At 49.4% G+C, this 24,161-nt stretch overlaps 13 protein-coding genes across 13 annotated transcripts; 4 read left to right on the top strand and 9 right to left on the bottom strand.

Annotated features, from left to right (window-relative positions):
• Positions 1-397: 397 nt before the first annotated feature.
• On the bottom strand, positions 398-1,525 carry N7508_003932 (zinc-dependent alcohol dehydrogenase family protein; the record flags this gene model as incomplete). Its single annotated transcript, XM_058461998.1, has 3 exons — positions 398-489; positions 534-629; positions 676-1,525. The coding sequence occupies 3 exons, from the start codon at positions 1,523-1,525 to the stop codon at positions 398-400; spliced, it is 1,038 nt and encodes a 345-aa protein (XP_058322575.1).
• Positions 1,526-3,244: 1,719 nt separating this feature from the next.
• On the top strand, positions 3,245-4,965 carry N7508_003931 (proline permease PrnB; the record flags this gene model as incomplete). Its single annotated transcript, XM_058461997.1, has 2 exons — positions 3,245-3,431; positions 3,515-4,965. The coding sequence occupies 2 exons, from the start codon at positions 3,245-3,247 to the stop codon at positions 4,963-4,965; spliced, it is 1,638 nt and encodes a 545-aa protein (XP_058322574.1).
• Positions 4,966-5,312: 347 nt separating this feature from the next.
• N7508_003930 (TauD/TfdA family dioxygenase) lies at positions 5,313-6,475 on the top strand (the record flags this gene model as incomplete). Its single annotated transcript, XM_058461996.1, has 2 exons — positions 5,313-5,415; positions 5,466-6,475. 2 exons carry the CDS (start codon positions 5,313-5,315, stop codon positions 6,473-6,475), a joined length of 1,113 nt encoding a protein of 370 aa, XP_058322573.1.
• Positions 6,476-6,663: 188 nt separating this feature from the next.
• Positions 6,664-8,457, bottom strand: N7508_003929 (LipA and NB-ARC domain protein; the record flags this gene model as incomplete). Its single annotated transcript, XM_058461995.1, has 1 exon — positions 6,664-8,457. The coding sequence occupies one exon, from the start codon at positions 8,455-8,457 to the stop codon at positions 6,664-6,666; it is 1,794 nt and encodes a 597-aa protein (XP_058322572.1).
• A 288-nt stretch (positions 8,458-8,745) lies between these two features.
• N7508_003928 (class I SAM-dependent methyltransferase) lies at positions 8,746-9,805 on the bottom strand (the record flags this gene model as incomplete). Its single annotated transcript, XM_058461994.1, has 7 exons — positions 8,746-8,951; positions 9,080-9,129; positions 9,185-9,345; positions 9,419-9,444; positions 9,479-9,623; positions 9,687-9,714; positions 9,768-9,805. 7 exons carry the CDS (start codon positions 9,803-9,805, stop codon positions 8,746-8,748), a joined length of 654 nt encoding a protein of 217 aa, XP_058322571.1.
• Positions 9,806-11,049: 1,244 nt separating this feature from the next.
• N7508_003927 (uncharacterized protein) lies at positions 11,050-12,636 on the bottom strand (the record flags this gene model as incomplete). The annotated part of the gene is made up of 8 exons (XM_058461993.1): positions 11,050-11,132; positions 11,182-11,382; positions 11,433-11,624; positions 11,677-11,935; positions 11,990-12,175; positions 12,230-12,304; positions 12,359-12,484; positions 12,535-12,636. The coding sequence occupies 8 exons, from the start codon at positions 12,634-12,636 to the stop codon at positions 11,050-11,052; spliced, it is 1,224 nt and encodes a 407-aa protein (XP_058322570.1).
• A 501-nt stretch (positions 12,637-13,137) lies between these two features.
• N7508_003926 (uncharacterized protein) lies at positions 13,138-13,671 on the bottom strand (the record flags this gene model as incomplete). The annotated part of the gene is made up of 1 exon (XM_058461992.1): positions 13,138-13,671. The coding sequence occupies one exon, from the start codon at positions 13,669-13,671 to the stop codon at positions 13,138-13,140; it is 534 nt and encodes a 177-aa protein (XP_058322569.1).
• A 182-nt stretch (positions 13,672-13,853) lies between these two features.
• N7508_003925 (aromatic alcohol reductase) lies at positions 13,854-14,771 on the bottom strand (the record flags this gene model as incomplete). Its single annotated transcript, XM_058461991.1, has 1 exon — positions 13,854-14,771. One exon carries the CDS (start codon positions 14,769-14,771, stop codon positions 13,854-13,856), a length of 918 nt encoding a protein of 305 aa, XP_058322568.1.
• A 413-nt stretch (positions 14,772-15,184) lies between these two features.
• N7508_003924 (FAD-binding oxidoreductase) lies at positions 15,185-16,580 on the top strand (the record flags this gene model as incomplete). The annotated part of the gene is made up of 2 exons (XM_058461990.1): positions 15,185-15,793; positions 15,843-16,580. 2 exons carry the CDS (start codon positions 15,185-15,187, stop codon positions 16,578-16,580), a joined length of 1,347 nt encoding a protein of 448 aa, XP_058322567.1.
• A 174-nt stretch (positions 16,581-16,754) lies between these two features.
• N7508_003923 (A4/G1 family peptidase) lies at positions 16,755-17,564 on the bottom strand (the record flags this gene model as incomplete). The annotated part of the gene is made up of 1 exon (XM_058461989.1): positions 16,755-17,564. The coding sequence occupies one exon, from the start codon at positions 17,562-17,564 to the stop codon at positions 16,755-16,757; it is 810 nt and encodes a 269-aa protein (XP_058322566.1).
• Positions 17,565-18,979: 1,415 nt separating this feature from the next.
• Positions 18,980-19,584, bottom strand: N7508_003922 (hemerythrin domain-containing protein; the record flags this gene model as incomplete). The annotated part of the gene is made up of 2 exons (XM_058461988.1): positions 18,980-19,411; positions 19,471-19,584. 2 exons carry the CDS (start codon positions 19,582-19,584, stop codon positions 18,980-18,982), a joined length of 546 nt encoding a protein of 181 aa, XP_058322565.1.
• Positions 19,585-20,340: 756 nt separating this feature from the next.
• Positions 20,341-21,816, bottom strand: erg9 (bifunctional farnesyl-diphosphate farnesyltransferase/squalene synthase; the record flags this gene model as incomplete). Its single annotated transcript, XM_058461987.1, has 2 exons — positions 20,341-21,691; positions 21,749-21,816. The coding sequence occupies 2 exons, from the start codon at positions 21,814-21,816 to the stop codon at positions 20,341-20,343; spliced, it is 1,419 nt and encodes a 472-aa protein (XP_058322564.1).
• A 287-nt stretch (positions 21,817-22,103) lies between these two features.
• N7508_003920 (DnaJ domain protein) lies at positions 22,104-23,759 on the top strand (the record flags this gene model as incomplete). The annotated part of the gene is made up of 5 exons (XM_058461986.1): positions 22,104-22,209; positions 22,262-22,305; positions 22,364-22,457; positions 22,520-23,559; positions 23,610-23,759. 5 exons carry the CDS (start codon positions 22,104-22,106, stop codon positions 23,757-23,759), a joined length of 1,434 nt encoding a protein of 477 aa, XP_058322563.1.
• Between the last annotated feature and the right edge of the window lie 402 nt (positions 23,760-24,161).

Genomic DNA, 24,161 nt, shown 5'->3' with positions numbered 1-24,161 from the left:
TCTCTCCGCATGTACATATACTAAACTAGGTAGTGGTTTCCTCTTTGAAACGTCTGACAAAGGCTATATCTACGTCAATCTACATCTATCTACATCTATCTCCCTCGCTATCATTCCATGAGACTATGATAGCGCTACTGTGCAAAGGTGATATCAGAGGCGCACTTCTCTAACCGCGTAAGACTAGAAAGACGCCAAATACCCCACGCAACCAATCACAACACTATGAGGATTAACAGCCCCGAATCTGCAAATAAAACCCGCAAGTCGGTACCACATCTCAGCCGTGTGCCGTGCGGCCATCCCGTAGATAAGCTCCATTTAGGGGGGCCGGGGGAAAGGGGCAGGGCGAATAAGTCCAGTACCGTGGCATTCCTCATTCATTATCACAGAATGTTCAGGCAAAATCTATCGCCACTTTCAGCGCCTGGTGCTGAGAGGCGGCCTGGAATGTTTCGAATGCCTTGGGAGCCTCGGTGAATGGGAAATCTGGGACGGTTAGATGAGAATGTCTCAGCCTCATTTAAACATACGATGGGTCACTAAAGAACTAATGTCCAACATGTTCGTTTCCACGAGTCGCAGCAGACGGGAGGTCGTCGTCGCATTGACCAACGACATGTGGATACCTGAGGTGTCAGTTGCATGTTGCCACTTCCCTCGACTTCGACTTACTGATGTTTCGCTCCCACAGTCTTTCCAGGTGCAGGTCAACCTTTGTTCCATGTACACCTACATTCGCGATACGCCCACCCACAGCGACCACTTTCTGGCACAACTCAAAAGTTGCAGGGATGCCCACTGCCTCGATGACCGAATCGAATCCCTGGTCGCCCGTGAGTTCCATGAGTTTTGTCTCGGCGTCGGGGCCCGAGACCACTGTGGCATGTGCTCCGAGGCAATGCGCTGTCGCCAGTCGCCCCTCGTCTAAGTCCACCATGACTATCAACGATGGGGTGTATAAGCGGGCCGTGAGAAGTGCGGCCATCCCAACAGGGCCCGCGCCCACAATCACCACCGAACCTCCCAACTGAACACCCGCGCTCAACACACCACATTCAAGGCCCGTAGGGAAAGCATCGGATATCGCGACCGCAGCGCGTGCGTCAATTGATTCGGGCAGCGGATGCAGGGAGAGGGTGGCGTGAGGAACCCGCACGTACTCAGCCTGGGTGCCATCAGTCTTGTTCCCCAGCGTCCACCCGCCCGTTGTACAATGGGCTGCCATGCCTCGCTGACAGAATCGACAGGCACCACACGATGTCATACAAGAGATGAGAACACGCTGACTAAGTCGTAAGGTGTGCACAGCAGACCCAAGTGACTCGACCACTCCGACACCCTCATGTCCTAGCACCCTCCCCGGTTCGATACTTGGTACGTCGCCTTTGAGGATATGGAGATCTGTTCCGCAGATAGAGGCGTGCAGGAGACGAACCACGGCATCTGTGGGGGCCTGCACGGTCGGCTTTGGGCGATCCAAGACCTCCACGGTTCCCGGTCCAGTGTAGACCAGTGCTTTCATGGTGTCAAATTGAATCAAGCTATCTGGAGTAGTTTTAGGATCCATTTGGGCTGTTTGCAGTCTAGGTATGGAGAGTCGACGTCAGAATATACTGTCAACTGTCGTCGTCTCGAATCTCGGACACATCAGCGAGTCTGTATGTCGGGCATCATCCGATTCCCGAATCCCTTCGGTTCGTATGCGGGGGAAGTGGAGAAGTGATATTATAGATCATGCCATAAGTGAAAAACGGTGCAGATTTCTGGTCAGGTTGGGCTTGATATATGTATACATATTTCCCAGCATGCTATCGATGTAGATCGCTGCTACCGATAGCAACATTGTATTCCTATTGTGTTACCTGGTGGGTGGGGGGAATAAGCAACGGGTACACAGCGTTCAACCGACCACAAAGTATGATGTAACCACATCTCATCGTTTTTGTGCGATGTTGACCAAAATCCCTACGCTGACTTCCTTGGTTGTCAATCTAGTCTCGCCCAGGCCAGGCCACCTGGAGGTCATTGAATATGGAATACGGAATTTGTCGCATTCAGGCTTCTGTCTTTCTGTATTCCATATTTTCGGCGGTTGGCATGGAGGTTTTGTCCCATAATAAAGTCAAAAGCTAGGTCATTAGCATGACTGATGGAATGGCTCAATTCTGTTTGGAAATATTCAAACTTGCGGTCTGATGTTAGGGTACTATGTACATATATGTTTATCGCTTGCACCCCTCAGCTTGTTACCAGGAGTTGTTGATTTAGGCGGCATACAGCAGAAATATGTCTATGGTAGCCTGCCTATAATACAGAACTCGTATTCCATAGTTACATTGACATGTACCTTCGAATCTAAGCTTGTTTAAGATTAGCTCCTCTCCGTAAATGATAGAGTAGAGAGCATTTCCTGTTTGGGACTAGCACTACCCAGCCCAGCCTTGGTTAGGCTTAGCGTATCATTGTTTATTGGTTACCACTGCAGACTTTACCCTTTTGGGACTGGATCCAACTATCTACGCCCTGCGTTGTGTCTCGCTTCTTGACCCCTGCACTCCTGCCGATAAGGCCACGTCCTGTGAGTTGCTTGAAGATGTGCCCAGAGAAACTGCCTAGCAATTCTGCCCCCGGACCGGTTGCCGGACCGGTGTCTTGTGGTTTTAATGTGTATTTAGTATGTTAACTTCAGTATGTCGGCTATGTTAACTTGAGATACCATTCCGGTCAACCGGTTGCCAGGCCGGTGTGGCTTTCAGTTATCATGAAGAGATAAGAAAAAAAGCATTGCTCAAATCAAAGTTCTTTCATCTAAGCGGTCTTTGATAGCCCGAGGCCAAGGTCTGCTGAAGCAGATTTGAGCGTTACCAAGTGGTGGGCTTGGGGGTTTTCTGACCACCAAAAAACCCCTTCAGACAAGAGAAGCCTTGTGACAAGGAATCCCCAAACCCCGGAGTATAGACCTATACAATCCAAGTTGGAAAATAAGAAAATCTACCTTATCTGCCGCCACGAGGCTTACCCCGGAATTTCCATTTAGCGGGGCTTGGCTGTCACGTCGGTTAACTGACCCTTCTTCGCCTGGACCAGTCATGGATCAGAATCGAGGCAGTTTGATCCCGCGTGGCTGGCCAGGCTATGTGTTCGAGATGCAACCGCCCGGACGGAGAAAACATTTAAGGCTATCCAATTCCTCATCCTCCAAACTTTCTCTAAGCACCTCACCGTCTAACAGCTAGTCAAAATGGCAGGCATAAATCATGCACCATATGTCTCCCATGAAGATACTCGTCATTCCATCAGCGAAAAAGGTAAGGCAGTTCGAACTCTTGTCGAAGCCGACCTACTCGATGAGCGCTACACCACCACTCAGCGTGGTCTGAAGAACCGCCATGTCCAGATGATGGCCCTCGGAGGCACGATTGGAACAGGTACGTTGGAGCTATTACAAAAAGTTCTTACTCAAAAAAAAAAAAAAAAAAAAAAAAAAAAAAAAAAGATTAACGCGACTTAGGTCTCTTTGTTGGTTCCGGTCAAGGACTAGCTACTGGAGGCCCCGCGTCGCTTCTTCTGGGATACCTATTCATCTCAGCCATGGTTTATGGCCTGGTCACTGCCATTGCCGAGGTTGGTGCCTACCTTCCAGTACACGGTGGCACGATGAGTTACCACGGATTCCGATATGTATCACGAAGCATGGGATTTGCCATGGGCTACCTATACTGGTACTCTCTCGGCATCCTGGTGCCTTATGAGATCACGGCAGCTGGATTGGTTATTGGATACTGGGACCAGAGTGGATCGATCAACATCGCTGTGTGGATCACCATCATGATGGTGGTTATTGTTGCCCTGAACTTCATGCCCGTGCGAGTCTATGGCGAGTCCGAGTTCTGGTTCGCAGGTGTCAAAATCATCACCTTGATTGGTCTTTTGATGGTTTCTTTCATTCTTTTCTGGGGTGGTGGTCCTAATCGGCAGCGACTGGGATTTCATTACTGGAAAGACCCTCGTCCCTTTAATGAGTACCTTGCCACGGGAGATGCCGGCCGATTCGTGGGTTTGTTGAAGTGTACCGTGTCGAGCGCCATTGCTTTCATCTTCGCCCCCGAGCTGATTGTGATCAGTGGAGGGGAGATGGAAAGCCCTCGACGGAACGTGCCTCGAGCGGCCCGACGGTATATTTACCGATTGGTTTTCTTCTACATCTTCGGTGTCCTGGCAATTGGCGTGATTTGCCCATCCAATGCCTCCCGCCTGACCAAGGGCGACGGCACGGTGAGCTCTTCGCCTTTTGTGATTGGGATCAAGAATGCTGGAATCCCCGTTTTGGACCATATCGTCAATGCCGCTGTATTGACCTCTGCCTGGTCCGCCGGTAACTCCTTCTTGTATATGTCATCACGATCCCTCTATTCATTGGCTATGTCTGGAAATGCCCCAAGTGTTTTCAAGTCGTGCAACCGATGGGGTGTTCCATACTATGCGGTCGGAGTATCGGCATGCTTCTCGGCGTTGGCCTACCTAGCTCTCGGCAACTCCAGCTCAGTTGTCTTCAACTGGTTCGTGAACTTTACCAACACCTCCGGCTTTATCTCCTGGATCTGCTGCTGCATTGTGTTCTTCCGATTCCGCAAAGCCGTGGAAGCCCAGGGGGTCGAACAACCATACAAATCGCGGCTACAGCCCTATGGCGCCTATTTCGGCCTGGCGGGTTCCATACTCATGTTGCTCATCAATGGCTTCACGGTCTTCTTCCCCTCTGAGTGGTCCGTCAGCGGCTTTTTCACTGCATATATTGGTATTCCGGCCTTTGTGATTCTCTATTTCGGGCACCGGATTCTCTACTGGAGTGACCCCTGGGCGTGGCGTCCTGAAGAGGTCGATTTGCATACTGGCTTAGACGAGATTCTTGCTGCTGAGCTACCTGCGCAGCCACGTGGACCTTGGTGGAAAATTTGGTAATCAATTACATGTAAATTGAGGGAGATCAGTGTTTACTATTAGTCAAATTAATTAATAGCCGGAGAAGGTAGAAATTGACTGCGGATGAGTTTATCCAACTCGCCCGCCTTATCGAAATGCAGCTTTCCATATTTTCCAATCAGGTCGCGTTGTTTCTCCGCAATGCGGAGTTCATCTTATCAAAAGAGCCGAGATGGAGCAAGTGTGGCTGAATTCCTTTAATAGCTCTGTGTTCGCCCGGTGTACGCCGTCCACCGTCTCTCCCCGGCCCGACCTTATATACTTCGAACTTAAAAAGCTGCCGGGCGCACTGTCGACAGTCTGACATCCCGAATACTTTTACCGAAATGGCCGTGCTACCACTTACCGTCCGTCCGATTCAGCCTCCACCAGGCTCGGATATTGATTTTGGTGCTGAGATTGAGGGTGCTAATTTGGAAACCTTGACCGGTAAGAAAATGACCCTTGTGTTGCGAGTATTTCAACTGAAACATTCATAGACGAGCAATTCAAGACTATTCGTGACGCTCTTTACCGCTATCATGTGGTCGTGTTCAAGAATCAGAAGGGACTATCTCCCAAAGCTCAATATGAGCTGACCAAGCGCTTCGATCCGGCCTCCGACAACTATGGACATGGCAAGACCATTGACGCAAAGCGAAGCATTCTTCATCCCGATCTCAAGACCGTTCCCCATCAGCCACAGGTTCAGGTCATTGGAAATGGATTCGTTCCAGCGTATGAAGGTCTGAAAGAAGTCACATTGCGACACCCTCACCACCGTACATTTCACAAGGATCACGTCCCTGATGATCAAGACTATGACTTCACTCGGTTTTACCGCTGGCACATCGATGCTGCCCTCTATGATCTATACCCACCCCAGGTGACGACACTCATGGCCGTGAATGTACCGAAAGGTCGCCGTCAGACACTCCTATATGATGATGGCACGGGAGAAACAATGGATGTTCCCCTAGGTACAACGGCGTTTGTCAGTGGTGAACGCATGTTTGAACTTCTCTCGCCCGAGGACAAGGAGTTTGTTAAGACGAGCAAGATGGAATATGCCCCTCACCCATATATCTGGATGAGCCCAGCTCGATCTCGCTCCACTGGACTAGGCATGCACTCCGAGGGTCTCGAGCTCCCAGAATCAGACCTTCCGCCCATTGACCCTAGCAAGATCATGGTCTTTCCTATGACCTGGAAGAATCCCGTGACGGGAAAGTTGGCTTTGCAGATCCACCCATCTGCCGTGCGGAGGATTCATTGCGCTGATGGCTCTGTGGTTGAAGATTTGGCTCGTGTGCGTGAGATCGTCTACAAATTGCAGCGACCAGCGATCAGCCCCCAATACGTGTATCCACATGACTGGGTGGACAACGACTTGGTGTTGTTCAACAACCGTGGAGTGCTTCACTCGGTAGTCGGTGCATTCAAGCCCGATGAGGTTCGTTTGTTCCGCCAGTGCAATTTGGCTGCTTCTGATCCGCCAGTCGGACCATGATTTTCTTGGTATTGATATAATGACTGTTATGTGTTTGCAATGTCTTGGGATTGTGGTTTATAAATATGTTGAAAGCGATCTATGTAGACTTAGAATATTAGCTTGGAAATTCATTATGATATGTTGGCAGTATTGTACAAATTAATCAACGCAATGCACTCGCTGCGCATATACGTTGACATGAGGGGTTACCGAACGATAAAGAACCCATTCACAGCCACTTGGCTTTCTCTGATCTCATCAACGGCAGAACGTACGCCAAGGCGATGCAATGGCACCTGTTGTACCAGTTTCTGTCCCTGACTTTGTATATTGCCATAAGCCTCCAGTGTCCGATCGACCCAGCCTGTATTTTGACGTTGCAAATTGTGCGTATCTGGATTTCCTGACGCCCATGCAGGATGGGACAAAGTGTCCTGCACTACAGACGCATCATACATATCAGCGAGCACGGCCGCCTCTGCTGCTGCTTCTTGCGCTTCTGTGAGCTGTTGACTGGTGCTCCCTGTAGGTGGAGGGATCTCAGCGCGCAGGTATCCCAGCACGCGAATCTCGACTTTGGTAGACTGAAGCGGAATATCTTCAAGAAGGCGCAATGCGACTAGGCGCTTCGCAATCTGGGCTAGATTTACCCGTGCGGTCTGTAGAGGGTCCAATGCTCGTACAGAGAGGATAGCAGGACACCATGGACCGGCCGGTTCCTTACTAGACGAGGCTTCAAATCTTGCCCAACCGAAGAAGTAACCCCGTAATTGTTCCACCACCCAATCGGGCATTTTCGTCAATGCCAGTTTCGGTAACTCACAAGGTTCGGGAGACGGGGTTTGACCAGGCTGGCAACGGGCTTTGAATACCATTGGGAATGGCGGTTGAGGGCCAGCCTCAACGCAAAAAGGATTGTTCTCAATGACTTGCGGTGCCACAAGATTTGTCGGAGACCGTCCAATAAATCCATTAGGGCCATTTACGATACCACCCACACGATCTTGGGCACCACTACTGACATAGACCTTTTTGGCTGCAGTTTTGTTCACCCAGGAGGGACGAAATGGATCGACCTTGGCCTGCACCTTGGATTGAACCGCGACTGCGGCTGGAGATGCAATGGTTCGGACAGCAGTCTGAGCATAAAGGCTAACTACCAGTGCGCCAACCTCAAGAGGCAGGGTACTAAGACTTGCACCGCGAATAGAGCTGGGGCTGGTGGATGTAGAGAGCACTCGAAACACGGGACTGTTGCCGAGTACTTTTTTCTTGGGCCCCTGACAGAGCACAAGCTGGAAATACCCATCTCCTCCTTCAGCAGGAATACGAACAACGGCAGTTTCACGCAGGTGATGTGTATCACGCGGACGAGCCGGTGCCTTCTTTTTGAACTTCTTGATGTCGCGCTGCCAGGCGCGTTCATCATCCGGATTCACCTGGTCTGCTCGTAATGGCATTCCCGGAGTGACGTCCACCCAGCTATCTCGCAGACGAAGTAAAGACTTGGCTCGCATGCCAGTCTTGCCCGACCACCCTTTACTCTGTAACCAGAGCGTGCGATCAATTGGTAAAGGAGTATCGGAGAATATTGATATCGTGACAGATGTCGTATTCCCACGGTAAAATACTAGACCATGAGAGTGTCGTAGGATGGTAACATGTTTGTTTGACTCTGTTGGATGATTGATCAGGCCACCGAGGAAATGTCGAGCTTCACCGTATGCCTTTTGGACAGGTGTCGGCGGTGGAGGGGCTGGCGAAGCTGTTGGCCCTGCCGTGCGAGGCCTCGGAATTGGCCCGGGACTCGGAGACCTGGAAATCGGGGGTGGTCCATAGAGCTCGGTGTAAGACGGGGGTGACGGGGGCACGAGCGATGGGGTGCTGGCAGCTGCCGCCCGGTGATCGGCATACGTGGCCCCTAAGTTTGGGTTGGACACCGGCTTCCGTCGGATGAGAAATGAGTCTGGCTTTTCAGGCTGCATATACCCAGAGGCCATTTTCTACATGAGCAGAACAAGGGACAAAGAGGAAAGGCGGATAGTCCGGGGAACGCGACTTGGTCCGAGCTTGGAGGTCTGGCAGCCTAAGACCTGAGGCACAAAGACTCCTGAGTTTTAAGGCAACACCGGCTTTCAATATTTCAACATCTATTGTTCATAGTACATTCTGCTCATAAAAGACTGGTCTCTTGAATTGTTCTAATGTAAGGATAATTCATCTCCATAAACCATACATCAACATTCAACACGAATCGCCTTCCGCGCCGTGACAAGCAACTACTGAAGTCAGTCATACATTGCAAGAGTATAGCTGTCTATGGCTCCATGAAGGAATTGAGGACGGGTCAACCGCCCAATCTCTTTCAACTTAGGGTCCTTTGACCATGTCCCCACAGGACAGCAGTAGCTGGTAGACCGAATATCTTCAAAGCCAGTATTCTCAAGAACAGTTACCAAACCGGTTGTAGGGTCCCAGTTCCGACCTTGGATCTCTGCCAGGCGATAAAACTACTTCTGTTGGACAAGAATTAAGAACCAAACCTTACCAAGAGTATCGTGGTATTAACCTGCCATTTGAGCTAGTACGAATTCTTTGCCTATGAATTATCTTCACATTCACCTCGCGGTCGAATCTCTGTCACTTCAACTTGGCCACCGGGCTTCAAATGACTGCGAAGGTATTAAATGATGCATTTCATATCGTATAACAGAATTCCCTACATACTTGTAGCACTGCGACAAGAACTCGCACCAATTTTCTATACACCCCGAGAGACCGCGGACGTGAATGAAATCAAATTGGTCCATGGGAAATGCCCATTCCTGAGTGACATCGACGATGAAAAAGCTGACATTTGGTGAAACCCTCTTGGAGGTCAGCGTATTCTACTGGTATTGGATAGCCACGAAGGTAGGCACTTACCACTTAGGCTGAATAGGAGAGATCTACCCCAATCACCTCGGCGGATGGAAATTCGTCTGCAGCTGGACAGATATCAGTACCGAATATTAAAATCACCACTGGTTTCAAGGGCATATATGTCACCTTCAATTGCCCAAATTCCTGTTCCAGTGCCTATATCAAGTACACGCTGTGGGTGCTGCAGTTGTGTCTTGCACAGGTCTCCTTCTAGACAGAGACGGTATACATGATGCAACTCTATCTGCGTGGCGAATATTTGTCAGATTTGGGACCTCACGCTAGCACAGAACCAGAAGATACATACCTTGTTCCCGCTGATCATTGGGAAGAAGCTGGTAGGCGTTAAAAGTGCCACATTGTGGTAGTTAGCAGAAATTTCACACACATAAGTTCCTGGCCGATATGCATGGTAAGTACGGCCATTTTCGTATACGTGCGAATAGATTGATGAGGTCAATGATGTGAGGTCACTTGCGATACTCTCAATTTCGGCTGGGTACTACGATAGCAATCGGAATGAGTCAAGTTGGCTTCAGAATTTTGAGACTCGCGGTCTTTCACCACTTTTTCTGTGTTTGCTTCAAGTCCTGGCAGCACTGTGCTCGGGTTTCCATCTGCCATTTCCAGGGTCATATCCAAATAGGCGCCAGTGGTTTGCTGCATCTCAGCCAGATTGAATAAAGGAATGGGCGGGGAAGATTCGGAGAAAGTAATTCCGTATGATAGAACTACCAAATCAAATTCCACAGTGCGACAATTCGATGGTGGCCTGCATACCATAGTCTATGACCCAAGTTACTGGTACCCTAGAGGACGCCGACGGGTATGCCAGAAGACAGTAAGACCATCTTACCTTGGCACTCTCCACCAAAGCCAGTGCACCAAAAACACGTTTATCTCGGGGGTATAATGGCTATTGTTTCATTCCTTAGGCCTGAAGAAGTGCATTGATTACTAAAATCCGACACACTTTCAGAGTTTTTAGAGATCGGCAGATAACGCCAAACGCACATCAAGTCTAACAATGTTCTATTCTAGGGCCCTAGAGATCGCAATTTGACCTGATGTATCACAAGTGAAAGTGATGTCTTCTATTTCTCATCTTCAATGACCTACAACTAGTCCAATATTAGATTTCGACAAGTCACTTCCTTCTTCTCACAATCTCGTGTACGCAAAGAGCATGCAGATCAGCGTTGAACACCACTCTTCTCCTGGTTCTCGGTGACCAATGCCACTTCAGCAGACAGGGGCGTAGTGGAGCATCGACGACAGACAAAACGCGAGTCAGCCCTCGTGTGATATTCTGCTAATGCTAGCGAATTCTTTACTGTAAATTCCTCGCGGTAGTCGACAGCACTGGGCTTGGCAGGGCAGGTTGAGAATCCCCGACGTTACATTGGATTACTGCGCATTGCATTTGGCGTTTCTATTGCCTTCTAGTATCGGATAAGCTCCGGTAAGCCAATGGCTATGTCGCAGAGCAACAATAGGCTCGTGATTCGTGCCCAAAGGACTGCTTCGCTCGTGAGTTATTAAGTAATAAGCTTGCGATGGTAGCGGTGAAATCAAAAATGCAAAAATGCCTGAAGTTGTCATTTCATTGGATGATTGCCGGTTGCACATCACCTTTTCACGATCCGATCCTGTTGACTCAGATCCTCAGGCTATTGACCCTCCAGCAACTGTGTGGAGTGGTCAATCACGTTGTGCGAAAAACATATCTCCATGACCTTCACCATTTCCTCGGCTATGATTGTCAGCTTCAAGGTTCATCGTCAGGAACACACAGAACCCACCCGTCATCCTCGCACTGGAGGTGTCATTTTCATCTCGCCCATTCAATCGCGTGTAATGAAGAACAAACTCGACCCGTTCCCGGCGAGATTTCTCATACATTTCGAGACGCGATGGAATATTCTCAGGCGCAGTTCCCTGTGGAAGTAAGGTCGCAATACTAACGGCATCTTCAATGGCCATGGCTGCTCCTTGACCCATGTCTAGCAAGTGATCAGTGAGTGAAAGGAATGTAGCTTGGTTCAACACTTACATGGCTGGAACGGATGTGCTGCATCTCCCAGAAGAGCGGTATGGCCTTTCGTCCAGTTTGGTAGCGACTTCATGTCATACAAGTCCCAGACCTTAAGATCATTCTCTGCGCTGTCAATTATTCTTCGCACACCCGGGGAGAACTTTAAAAAGGCGTTAACAATCGTTGCCTTGTCGCCCGCTGCTTGGGATCCTGTTTCACATTGTGAGTCAAAATTCAGCTGAAATATGGACACAAAAATTACCGCCATTATGGGTGTCTGTTTTTGTTTCTGTTGAAGGCATAAAGGCACATAGATTGAACATCTTGTCATCAGAGCAAGGGTAGGCTACAAGTCGTCGGTCGTCGGAAGCCCATTCAATAAACACTCCTGGATCTTTAACAAAGTCGATGGTGTTCTCGTACTGTTTCAATTCATCCGTTGGAAGGAGCCAACGGAAGCAGGACTTTCCGACAGCGTATGGAGCTGGAGAACCAGGAGCGACACTTTGACGTAGCTGGGACTTTGGAAGGGTTAGTACATAATTGTCAATGTCATAAACAGAGGAAGCTCATACATGGATTCCATCTGCACCGAGAAGCAGGTCGGCCTTGAAAATGCGACCGTCTTTGAGTGTGACCGAAGGGGATTCTGCTTCAAGATCTACGTTGATGATGTTGCATTGAGTATGGAGTGTTGCGGTCTCCAGAGCGCGCTTTTTGAGATGATGGTGTAGATCAACCCGATGAACGAGATAGAACTCCTAATTTCAAGTCAACCTTGGAGAAGCGTCATGGAGTATCTCTCATCCACTTACTGCTTGCCAGAGATGGCGTATATCCGTGAAGTTCTTCTTATACTTCAAATTTCCCTCATATCCGTATCGGTGAATCTAAAAGACGGAATAATCAGCGCTACGCAGCCTTTATTGACTGTCTTGACACACCTCCTGTATCAATGTACCTCCAAAATCAAGAGGATCAACGCCCATCCAGCGGAGTACTGCCGTGCAATTTGGTGGCAGATGGATTGCAGCACCGGCCTCTCTCAAAAATGCCGACTTTTCCAAAATCTGAATTCGCAGTCAGGATGAGACGTCTTTCCTGAGTTCTGTGATCTTACCACAACGCGATGACCTTGTTTGCCAAGAGCAATGGCAGCGGAGAGGCCCGCGATCCCCGCTCCAACAACGAGGACATTGAGAGGCGTATCTGTCATAGTCATGACTGAAATATCTCTGGGCAGCTGATATCAATCAAAGCCACCAACCCCTCTAACGAATTTATACTGTTGTGTCTAATCGGACAGTATTCGGAAGCTGGTCATCTCCGGGCACTATCTCCGAAGGCCGAACAGAAAAGGAAGAGATCCAGTAGATCGGACGTTCAAATCAGACGAAACGCGCAAGTGCACTCATCTGAAACAAGACCTACAAGTCTTCAGCCGTTTTAAAGCAAGGCTTGGTGTCTTCATGGCCCCTTGATGAATAAGCGGAAGTGGCAAGAGTTCCTCTTCCGGAAATGATACCCTGTCAAAAGTATCTCCACGCGACTTTCTGTTTCAACCATATTGGTATCGAGGTTCGTCATGGTTTGGAACATGTCTTACGACCCGGAACGAGGGAGCTTGCATATCAAATTTGACGTTCATCTAATCAACCGTTATTTGTGCATGCAGTCTATTTAGTAATGTCAGACTTCAAAATCATCCCCATGACCATTCATCTCATGATTGCAAGAATTCACAGCCCATGAATACAGTCCGTTCAATTGGAGTTTCGTAGTATGGTTCGATATCCACAAATCCGTACTTTCGATATAGTCGCTGTGCCGCGGTCATCTCCGGCAGAGTGTCCAGTCGGATACCACGATAGCCAAAAGCTTGAGCTTGTGCAAGGATGGCTTCCACGAGTTTTTCGCCAAGTCGCTCTCCTCGTGCTTCCTCGAGGACGTAGAGACGCTTCATCTCACACCAGCCATCGAGACTGCGTCGTAGTGCGACACATCCGAGGGCAGTGGGATATCGCGGGGCAGAAGAACCAGCCGACTCACCAACCTCGAGAACTACTCGAGTCTGGTCTCGAGCGATCAATAGCGCACCGCCTTGAGATGAGGCATATTTTCCCGGTAGTGAGTCGAGCTCTTCTTGGAATGACTGGAAGCTCAGGTCGATGTCGAGCGAGGTGGCGTACCCGGAAAACAAAACGAGAATGGCTTTCGCATCTTCAGGAAATTGCGCCGGAGTTATTTTTATTTCCATGGTGGGCGATGAAGTGCAGAAGCGAAGTGAAAGTGAGGAAACGCGAAAGTTGGCTGATATCGAAATCGGCGGACTTTTCGTTCCCCGAGCGGCTAGGTGAGATTTTGCTCCCTTGACGATCTTAGACAGTCTTATATTTGTGTGTATCACGCTCTCATGTACTTCAATTATATACAATTACACTACACAAGATTCTCTCTGGCCCATTCCTCTGCTGATTTTGCGGTGAGACTCTGTTTGAAATTCCACGTCTCTTTCAGATCCCATGCAACACCGCGTCCTTGGCCGAAGACCATTTGATATTTCAATAATCCATTGCTTGGGTCCTTCGCAAGGGCAGTCTGTGCATCGGTCACCATGAGAACCCTTTTCTCGAACGGCTTCTGTGCCAGTCTCTCCACCAACTGCGCCAACTCCCCGTAGGCGATCGTGTCGCCGCCAACAAAGATGACTTGATTAGAAACGAGGGCATCCGAGTCCTTTCCAAGCAAAATCTCCGCAGTGAACCTCCCGATGTCCTCAGGTGTGGTGATGGTGACTCGATTCTCCCAGCTTCCCAGGGCACAGACAGTGGTATTGTCGAAATCCACCACTCCGAATGATGGCGCAAACAGAAAGCTTGTAAACATCCCAGTCGATATTATAGCCCATTTGGTCGTCGCTTGTGAGCGGAGCATATCCCGAACGTCGAGTTGTTCATCAAATAGGTCTTGCGCAGAACCGCGCCCGATAACATCATAGTCGACTCCAAACTGCCAGGGGATATACCGGGTCGTTTTCGCTGCAAGGACAGCAGATGCTAACTTGACTTGGGCCCCTTTTCCAGAAACAAAGCCTGTGCAGCCGATAATGGTGTCATACTCGGCGAAGATCGAGATGAGAATTGATTCTTCGTCATGCACAATGTCCCCGGGAACCAACTTTACTCCCATTTCTTGTAAGGATTGAACCTCTCTCTGTTTAACCGGATCGGCTGACCCAATAGTCTCCGATCGCAATAGCACAGACACGGTGGCATTTTGGCCGAATGGGTGTTGGATCAAAGACCGAAGCACGTGAGTTCCTAGCTCGCCAGCGCCAATAACGAGAATTCTATTCATATTGCAGATTATGCTGCGCATCCGGCGGCTTATATTGGTATTACCATCACAAGATACCTATGTTCTGTTTATATGTCTTCGCCAAGCCGACTTGCTTATCAATGCAGGCTTATGTCTCCGAGTCGGAAGGATCGCGATGTTGAGATGCGCCACTCGCTCATCGTAAGCAGAAGAGGATCTGCGCTCTTGTCATTGATCTTTTTATGCAGGTTGCTAATATTCCCCCACTACGACAGAACTATTGGCCCTAGTCTTGCCAAGTCAACCTCAATAAGACCTTACAATACCTTCTGATATGTCTATTCGATAAATGGCTTATCCACATCCCACATTCCTCGGCTGCAGATCGATTGCTTTGCCTATTCCTTATATGAATGGGGTTTCCTCCTGCAAAGTCATACAGAGCGAAAATCATGGATGAACTTACGAACTTCCTAGCGCAAACCCCACGTATTCACTATGCCACTCCTTCGTCACCGGACTATGACACTTTACGTCCAGGATATGTGCTCGATCACGCCAAAATTCCAGCGATGATTGTTCGACCTCGTTCAGCCGACGATGTTGCGGCTTTGGTTACTGTTCTGAAAGCAAATGGGCTCCCCTTCTCCGTTCGGGTTGGTGGTCATGACATGTTTGGTCGATCGCAGGTTCATGAGGCGATCACTATAGATCTGCGCGAGATCGCCTACGTTCACGTGGACCCTGAAACACACACTGCACGACTTGGTGGTGGAGTACTGTTCATGGAGGTACTCAAAGAATTGAAGCAACATGGCATGGTGGTGCCTCATCCTGTCATTCCGGGGGTGGGATTCGTGGGCTGGGCAACCCATGGTGGATACGGTCTACTCAGCGCTCAGTATGGATTTGGAGTAGATCAGATCCTGCAGGCACGACTCGTCGACTCACAAGCTATGATCCGTGATGCAGACGAAGATATGTTGACTGCGATTCGCGGCGGGGGAGGATCTTTAGGCATCATCGTCGAGCTCACAATCAAGGTGTATCCCTTGGCTCAGGTATGGAGATCCTCTTCTGCAAGGTTATTTATGCTCAATGATGAACCAGGTCCTTGCAGGTGTTATCACGTATGAGTCCAGTGACATATCAACGACCATAACGCGATACAATGATGCATGGCGTCAACAGAAAGAAGGCATTCCATCCAGCCTTAGCCTTTTCCAATGTATCGGAAACACCCCGACAGGCAAAAGATTTTCAGTTCTTTTCGTTTGGGCATCTACAGACATTGAATCTGGAAAGATATGGTTGTCCAAAGTCAGCTCCTGGACACCTGTGGCCGTGAGTACCGTTGCGCCGACTGATATGATGGCTTTCAACGAGGGTGCTCAGCGCATTTGTCATGCTCATGCCTACGGCCTGTGTCTCACTCTCAATCTACGTCAACTGACAGCTGAAATCGTCGCTGTCATCAGCAAGTTTGCGGCTTTGAAGCCCAGCGACCCTTCGACCATGTTTGCGATACATGAGTTGCGCGCTTGCACTCCACAGCCCATAAGGAAGAATGTCTGGGACACTCGTAGCCCGCACTTTGTTGTTGAAATATTGCCGACTGTTCTGGACGCAGACAGGCTGAACGAAGCACTTGAATGGGCTCACAACTTCTACGATGAAATGATGGGCACCAAATCATCGAACATTTTGCCATCAACCTATCTTCCACTTACTGAGCCGAAGAAGGTTGACATGAAGACTATGTATGGGAATAAGTACGAGACGCTAGAGCGCATCAAGCAAGAGTATGATCCAGATAATGTGTTCAAGCATACTTTGGTTCAGTTTTGAACAATATGAACTGAATTGACCTGAAAGTAAATGCAAATATTATAGCTCTCGAATCCGTTTGTGCCACACTCCCCCAATGCCTTGAAGGCACAAAAGCAAATAACACCGTCCCAGTAAACAGAAACGCCAGACCACCAACGCCAAGTATCGACGATCTTTGGGTATATACACGAATCACTCGTAGCTGACAGAGAACTCAGTGTCACTGAGGACCTTGACATGAGCCTTAACGTAGCCGCCCTGCTGGATATCCAGAATAGCCGCATTATTGACACCATAGCTGGCACCATCGGCCTCGGTCTGTGCACCAGTGAAATCAACCTTGCCAAAGTTGGCGAGGGGGACCATACTGTCGCCAGAGTTGAAGTCCTCAACAATCCATTCGGCATTCTGGCCACCGAGAGTGGCAGATGTGGAGGGCGCAGTTAGAGTCTTGGTCACTTTTTGACCGGTGGACTTGTTCTCAATGATAGCAACACCCTGGCTGGGTGAGGATGATTCAACCTTGGCGACAATAACATCGCCGGCTGTCAAGCCGATGTCGAAGTTTTCGGCATTCTTGGGGTACCACTCATACCAGGCATCGTAGCTCTTCTGGCCATCCTGAATGTAGGCATCGATACCGGTCTGCAGAATGGCCTGGGTATAGGTATCGCCGTCAATACCAACCCAGGCGGATACAGCCTGCATGTTACCAGAGTCGTCGGTGGCTGTTGGCTCGGGAACGGTGAAGGTAGCAGAGACCGCAGTGTAGGTAGCACTGGCAGGAGGTTGCTCACGCACAACACCGGCCCAGTTCTTGCTGTATTCGACGTTGGCTCCATCGGATCCCTCCTTGAGCAAAACGCCATTGCGATCTGAGGGGTTCGACTGGTGCGAAAGGACGCCACGAGCCTGCAGACGCTCGGCCAGGCCAGCTCGGGGAGCAGCAAGAGATGTGCCAGCCAGAACAGCGGTGGCCATGATCGTGGAGGTGAACTTCATGATGGCGGTGGTAGGCGTGGAGTAGGATTGATCCTGGGAGTATACAACAACAAGGCACGGGATTGCAACGTGAGATACATGGGGAAGTTCAGGTGGCCTCGATAGTACTTATATCTTATTGCTCAGATAAATTGCATGCGGCCCAGCAAGATTCCCCCCGCATGGGGAAATTAGGCTCGTGGTGTAGCAGTGACCCCGATGACCTAGACATTGAGACATCCTCCGGGACCCGCAGAGTGGAGAGATGGAGAGAGACGAAAAGCAGGTTTATCCACATATTGCTGTGACACTGCAAGGAGCAGTACGCTTATTGGTGTTCCTGCATGTGTTCTGCGTTGATCTTCCCCTTTTTCCGCGTGTCCAGCATCTAATCAATCCATAGTAGTCCATAGTCACTGGGCCATGTTTCCGTTATCGTCATGAGAACAATAAGTTGCAGTTAGCTCATTCGCTATGAGCTTGCGCGTCTGGGTGAAACATTCCTGGGGACAGGAACATCTGACAGCTGCGACGGATCAGACGAAGATCAGCAATGCCAGATCCCGAAATGTGCAAGTCCCGAGATCCGCCTTATTTTAAGTAGCAGACAATGCCTTTCGAATTAAACAATGGCCATTGTGTGCAGATCCCGTGTTTCATGCGTTTCAGAGTTCTCCTTGCATAGCTGCTGACTCCATCAAATCAACAGTTGAAGTGGGCCACCAGCAGTATGGCATGCATTGACACTCCGGGCATGTATATTGTACGCAGACAAGCAGACACGCGAATAGAACATGCCAGTACCTCGGCGTCTGGACTGACAGACCTCTTTTCGCACGGGACTCATGGAAATGTGCGTCTCACGACATCACGCCACCTCGTCGAAGAAGTTAAGTCAAATACCAGCCAAGGGATGGCAACAGGTTCGCATTCCTCGGCCATTGCACTCCACTGTGGTTGGCTTGTTGCTAAAGTCATCTTCCGCGAACAGGACACTCTGCTAGCAGGGGGGTTTTTTTTTTGCGTTGGCTCACTGCCTTCATGCATTGGCTGCCTGGCTTGATTGTAAAGCTCCTTTGGCGTAGACCGGATTAGATTGTCGGACATTGAAAGCCAAACTTGCATCTGGTGATCGGCAAATGAATTTGCAGATCTCACTCTTAGCCAATGATTTGTTGGGAATGGTTTCTGATCCCTGTCGCGCGGCTTGGGTTCAACAAAAGATGGTCAGGCCTGACGTCGGCAAAGAACGGAGGTCGAATAAAAACATTTTCCAGAGATGAACATGGTCAAGCATTGGTTGAGAATGAAAGTAACATATTCAGCGACAGATTAACTCAAAATGAGACAGCATATACGGCAAGGTGGTCATGCAGCAGATGCGAAGTAGAAATGAAACATAATCATCAAGGGGCAGTCATTAAAAATATCCAACATCACATAGGCAGTCGACGCATCTCCTCCAGTGACCAGAATTTGCGCATGTTCTCTGCACGTAGAATCTGTACCTCCTGATCCAAGTGCGTCCATAGGACCTCTCCAAATCCTTCCATCAACCGCTTCACCTCTTCACGGCGCATATCTTCCTCACCAGAGCGACAATCTCCGAGGTACTTCTCAAGCTTTTCGAGACCGGCATGGATCTGTCTGTGCTGGCTCAACAGCTCGAGTTCTTTCCGGAATTCCGGCATCTTCTTGGCGAGCACTGGAAAAATATGTTGTTCCTCAATGGAATGGTGGAAGTCCAACTGCGAGCAGAACTGCAGGCCCATCATGATCATCTGACGAGCTGACAGACCACTAGGTCGCTTTCCAGTATTGTTACAAGCCTCCCAGAGTTGGTTCCATGTTAAACGGAAATGACTATGCTAGGTGGGAGTCAGTGATCTTGGCTCTGGTGGTATACATTGGGACTGATAAAGCTTACAAATGCTTCCATTTGCTCTGACATGCGGTTGTAAGTTCGAAACTCACTGGGAGACAGTGCCGGCAGACCCTCACCAGCGTCCGATGCTGAAGACATGTTCTTCTTGTAAACCATTGTGTCCGAGAAGCGTCGTGGGGAGAAAAAAGGTCTGATTTGAGGGACAAAGGATGGCCGCAAAATCAATCGTGGGCTCACAGGTGTCCGACGATGCATCCGGCAGTTGGACGTGTAATCACTGCCGACTCAAGGTAATTAATATCAAAGGAAAAGGTGGGAATGCACAGCAATCCGGGGTGATGAGAAAACAGAGATTTTTGATTCGACGGGGGTTGGGCCCACTATCAGCAATTCTTCCATATATTTCCGAGTCTGAGCTTAGTCTACATGTCTACAGCATCTTCACGAAGATACTGACCAGGTGTATTGAGTCCAACTGTTCAATACATGATACGAAGTACAAGGGCAAAAATTGAAACATCAAGATGTAAAGTGAATATCATAATATTTGACTATGGACAAGTCTACGCATACAGGTATGTTCCAGATCTTCAATGGATGTTTGCCACCTCGGACGAACCGTTGGACAAAGATCTAGTACTCACTGGCTAAAGGGAGTAAACTCCTTTCAATATAAGCACTTCTTCGGCACAACCTCGGCCATGAAAGGGCCGGATCGCAATTTGACATCCGTGCTGGAAAGCTGTGTGATAAAATGTTAAAATGCACAGGAAAAAAGAAGAAAAAGTATGTTATTATCAAGACACATCGCGGCACCGGTCGCGGTCGGGAATAGTAAAACAAGGTGCCGCCGGGAGGGGGAATCGAATATTAAAAAGTAAGGTCGTAACGCCGTAGATATTGGAATAGGAATCAAAGCTCGGGATGCTCGAGCTGCTTGGGTGGCGGGCGGAAGTTTCCGTTAAGGAGTTCCTTGAAGGCAAGGTCAAACCGAGCACCCATCATCCAAGCTGTGAAGATCATGAGACCAGCGACGATAGCAACAATGGTACCCATAAGAGCCATCATGAAGTAAATGTCTTGCTTGTTCTCAGCATCCTCTTCCCTCTTTTTGGCCTCGGCGGCAGTAAGCTCGCCGGTGGCCTTCCGCTGAGCGGCCTCGGCAGACTGCGACGGGAAGATAGTTTCAATGAACTTCTCAATCTTGCCGCAGGTGATGCTGATCTTAAGGAAATTGGGGTCCTTGGGGGTGTTCTTCTTGTGAATAGCACGGGTGAGTCGGCGGAAAGTGTCACATAAGACCTGCAGGTTCTGGGTGGATTGGTGCATCAAATCACAGGCATCGCCCTTGGTGATCTTGATGTTCCGCTTAAAAATCTCGGGGTTGCGGAAACACAACTCGAGGGTGGCAATAGCCATGGCTTGCGGGATTGCACAGAAGTTGAATACACTCTGCTCACGCAAGCCAGCGAGGTAAAAGAGACACTCTTCGCCATGCTCCAGGGCATTCAGGACCATCTCGGAGCCACAGTTGAGAGCGGCATCCAAGTTTTCAGGCTTGAAGAGATCCTCAAAGTTGTCGACATGCTTGGACCAGATTTCCTTGGGCCAGAAGCGTCGGTCATCATCAAAGTCCTCGCGGATGTCACGGATGATGTTGGTCTTCTGCAGGAAGAGTCCCATCGACTTGTGCAACCTGGGACGCTTCAATAGAGCAGGGTTACCAAACTGGGCTTCGACAAACAGACGGGTAAGACCTTCGCCGACAAGACCGGCGACATAGTGGCAGTACAGGTCGTACTCCTCAATGGTCTTAACACTGGCGTCGTCCTTCTCTGCTTTTACACAGTAGTCGGCCATGCCGTTGCCCATCTTGTCAGTGATGTCCTTGATGATGGCCTGGTATTCAGGCTTCATGTTCTTGAACTCAGTAATGACGCAAGCGAACTGAACCAGCAGTTCGCGATCCTTCTCCTCAGGACGGTTGCCGGTGAAGTTCCAGCCGTCTTGTGTTAGGATATCCTTGAAGTCCCGCAGGAGAGGCTCCTTGGTCTTCAAGTCAATAGAGGTGTCATCCTCGATGGTATCCAGCCCACGGAGAACCAAGTAAAAAATGCAAATAGGAAGCAACAGCTCAGGATGTAACTCTTTGATAACGGCACTGAAGCTGCGACTTGTCTTATCCAGGAACTTGAAGCAAAGCTTTTGATTTTCCGTCTCGTTCTTCTCATTACGCTCGTGGGGAGGGTTGTGCCAGACTTTCCTGTGACGTGGATTATTAGCTTGGCTCAAGCTAGAATGGCTGGGATCAGGAACATACCATTGGAGGATAGACCTCAATTGCATAGGGTGGAAAGTGTAGTAGACAGCATTGCCGAGGAGACCCATGTTGGGAGAAGGGACGTGCAGACGTCCAAAGAGCTCTTACAGGGAATGAAAGGCGGAGCTCAGTATTAAAGTAGTAAAAGAAAAACAGAAAAAATTAGGGAAAAAAGGTATAGGGGAGGGGAAGAAGAGAAGGGAAAAGGGGAGAAGCCGCGAAATTAAATGCAGAGTTCGCTGCCACGTGACCCGGAACAAACCATGCATACAACCCCCACATGATATCAGCGAAAAATATCACCGCCTAAACACTTGGCTTCACTTTACTTTCCTCTACTTTTGAGTTCGCAGAGATGGTCGCCGATACGAGCTACTACGACGCCCTTGGCGTGCCGCCCACGGCCACCGAACTCGAGATTAAGAAGGCCTACCGCAAGCTGGCCATCGTCACTCACCCTGGTAGGGACTCGTTGATCGCGACTGTCGTGACGTCTCTGACTCTTTTTTGCAGACAAAAATCCCAACGATGAAACCGCACACGAACGCTTCCAGGCTGTATGAACATCAATCTACAGAAATGGATCACCACGAGGCTAACGCGTTCATGCTTTAGATCGGCGAGGCCTACCAAGTTCTGAGCAACGAAGATCTACGAAAGCGATATGACAAGTTCGGCAAGGAAGAGTCGGTCCCTGGTGGTGGCTTCGGTTGGTCTACCCTATTAATAAAACTGGTGCCCGCGCTGACATTTCTGACCTCCTTCGTACAGAGGATCCATCTGAGTTCTTCAGCATGATCTTTGGTGGTGAGGCTTTCGTTGATTTGATCGGCGAGATCTCTCTCATGAAGGACTTGACTGCAACTATGGACATTACTATGCAGGAGATGGAAGAGGAGGAACTAGCCCAATCGGCAGAGGAGAAGCTTCACATCCACGACGAGGAGCTGAAGGCTGCAGGTGGCGATCCAGCTACAGCTTCCGAAATCCACGATACCACGACTGGAGCTGCTGCATCATCGGCCGGTCCCGCCGAGAAGCAAACTCCCTCGCAGAGCTCTGGCACCAGCACTCCACGACCGAAGTTCGGCCAGCAGGCACTGATGGACAAGTCCGAGGAAGAGGCGCGCATGGAGGCAGCTGGTCTGTCCCAGGAGGAGAAGGAGCTGCGCAAGAAGGAAAAGAAGAAGGGTCTGTCCCGAGAGCAACAGGAGCGTTTGACCGCTTTCGAGGAAGAGCGGAAGAAGGCTCGCGAGGAGCGGGTTAACACTCTGGCCAACAAGCTCATTGACCGATTGAGCGTGTGGACCGAAACCGACAAGGGCAAGGATGTATCTCATGCCTTTGAGGAGAAGATCCGACTCGAGGTTGAGAACCTGAAAATGGAATCTTTTGGTCTCGAGATCCTGCACGCCGTTGGCCAGACTTATGTTCAGAAGGGTACTTCCTTCCTTAAGTCACAGAAATTCCTTGGTATCTCTGGCTTCTTCTCTCGCCTGAAGGACAAGGGTACTCTTGCTAAGGAGACTTGGACTACTATTTCCACGGCCATTGATGCGAAGATGACCATGGAAGAGATGGCCAAGATGGAAGAACGAGGTGGTGAAGACTGGACTGATGAGAAGAAAGCCGAGTACGAGAAGAAGGTCACTGGCAAAATTCTGGCGGCCGCTTGGCGTGGCAGCAAGTTCGAGATCCAGAGCGTCCTGCGTGATGTTTGTGACCAAATTTTGGACACCAAGCGTACTCGACTTGAGAAGTGCGTTGAGCGTGCACATGCGCTGGTGATTGCCGGAAACATATACGCCAAGGTATGTATATTTACTTTGTTCGGAATACATCATGCTAACAACTCTTACAGGCTGCACGCGACCCCGAAGAAGAGGGTGATTACATGGCCTTCGAAGAACTGATGGCCGAGGCCATGAGCAAGAAGGGCAAAAAGGAGAAGAAGAAGTCTAAGCACGGTCAAGAGGAGGGACATGAGACTGTTGAGGAGACCACCGCCTAATTGCACCCCCAGCCTCTGTTTGTAGTCTCATTGCGTGCCTGGTATTTCTTTGCAGCCGGCTTTTATATCCTGGACATACATGTTTGTTTTTCATTTCATTTCCCCCCTCTAGGGACCAGTCCTTTCCTTGTTTACAGTGACCAGAGGTCATCTTACATGCCCATAGTTCAAGCGATAGATTGGCCTATATACCTCCCATGTCCCTCCGTTCCAGCAGGACAGGGACTTGATGACCATTGTACGGACATAGACGCAGCATAATTAAAGAAAAACACGTCAGTTTGACATATCTCTATGTTGGCATAAGAATTCATGTAATCCAGTGGTGGCTATCATAAGCACATGGTCCATAAATATATCGATGACGTATCTCGCTACGAGTATTCCGATGAAGATAGGCAT

This window comes from Penicillium antarcticum (assembly GCF_028974205.1).
Source record: "Penicillium antarcticum strain IBT 31339 chromosome Unknown utg000003l_segment0_segment0, whole genome shotgun sequence".
Lineage (NCBI taxonomy): Eukaryota > Fungi > Ascomycota > Eurotiomycetes > Eurotiales > Aspergillaceae > Penicillium > Penicillium antarcticum.
This window is presented reverse-complemented; position numbering and strand designations above follow the sequence as displayed.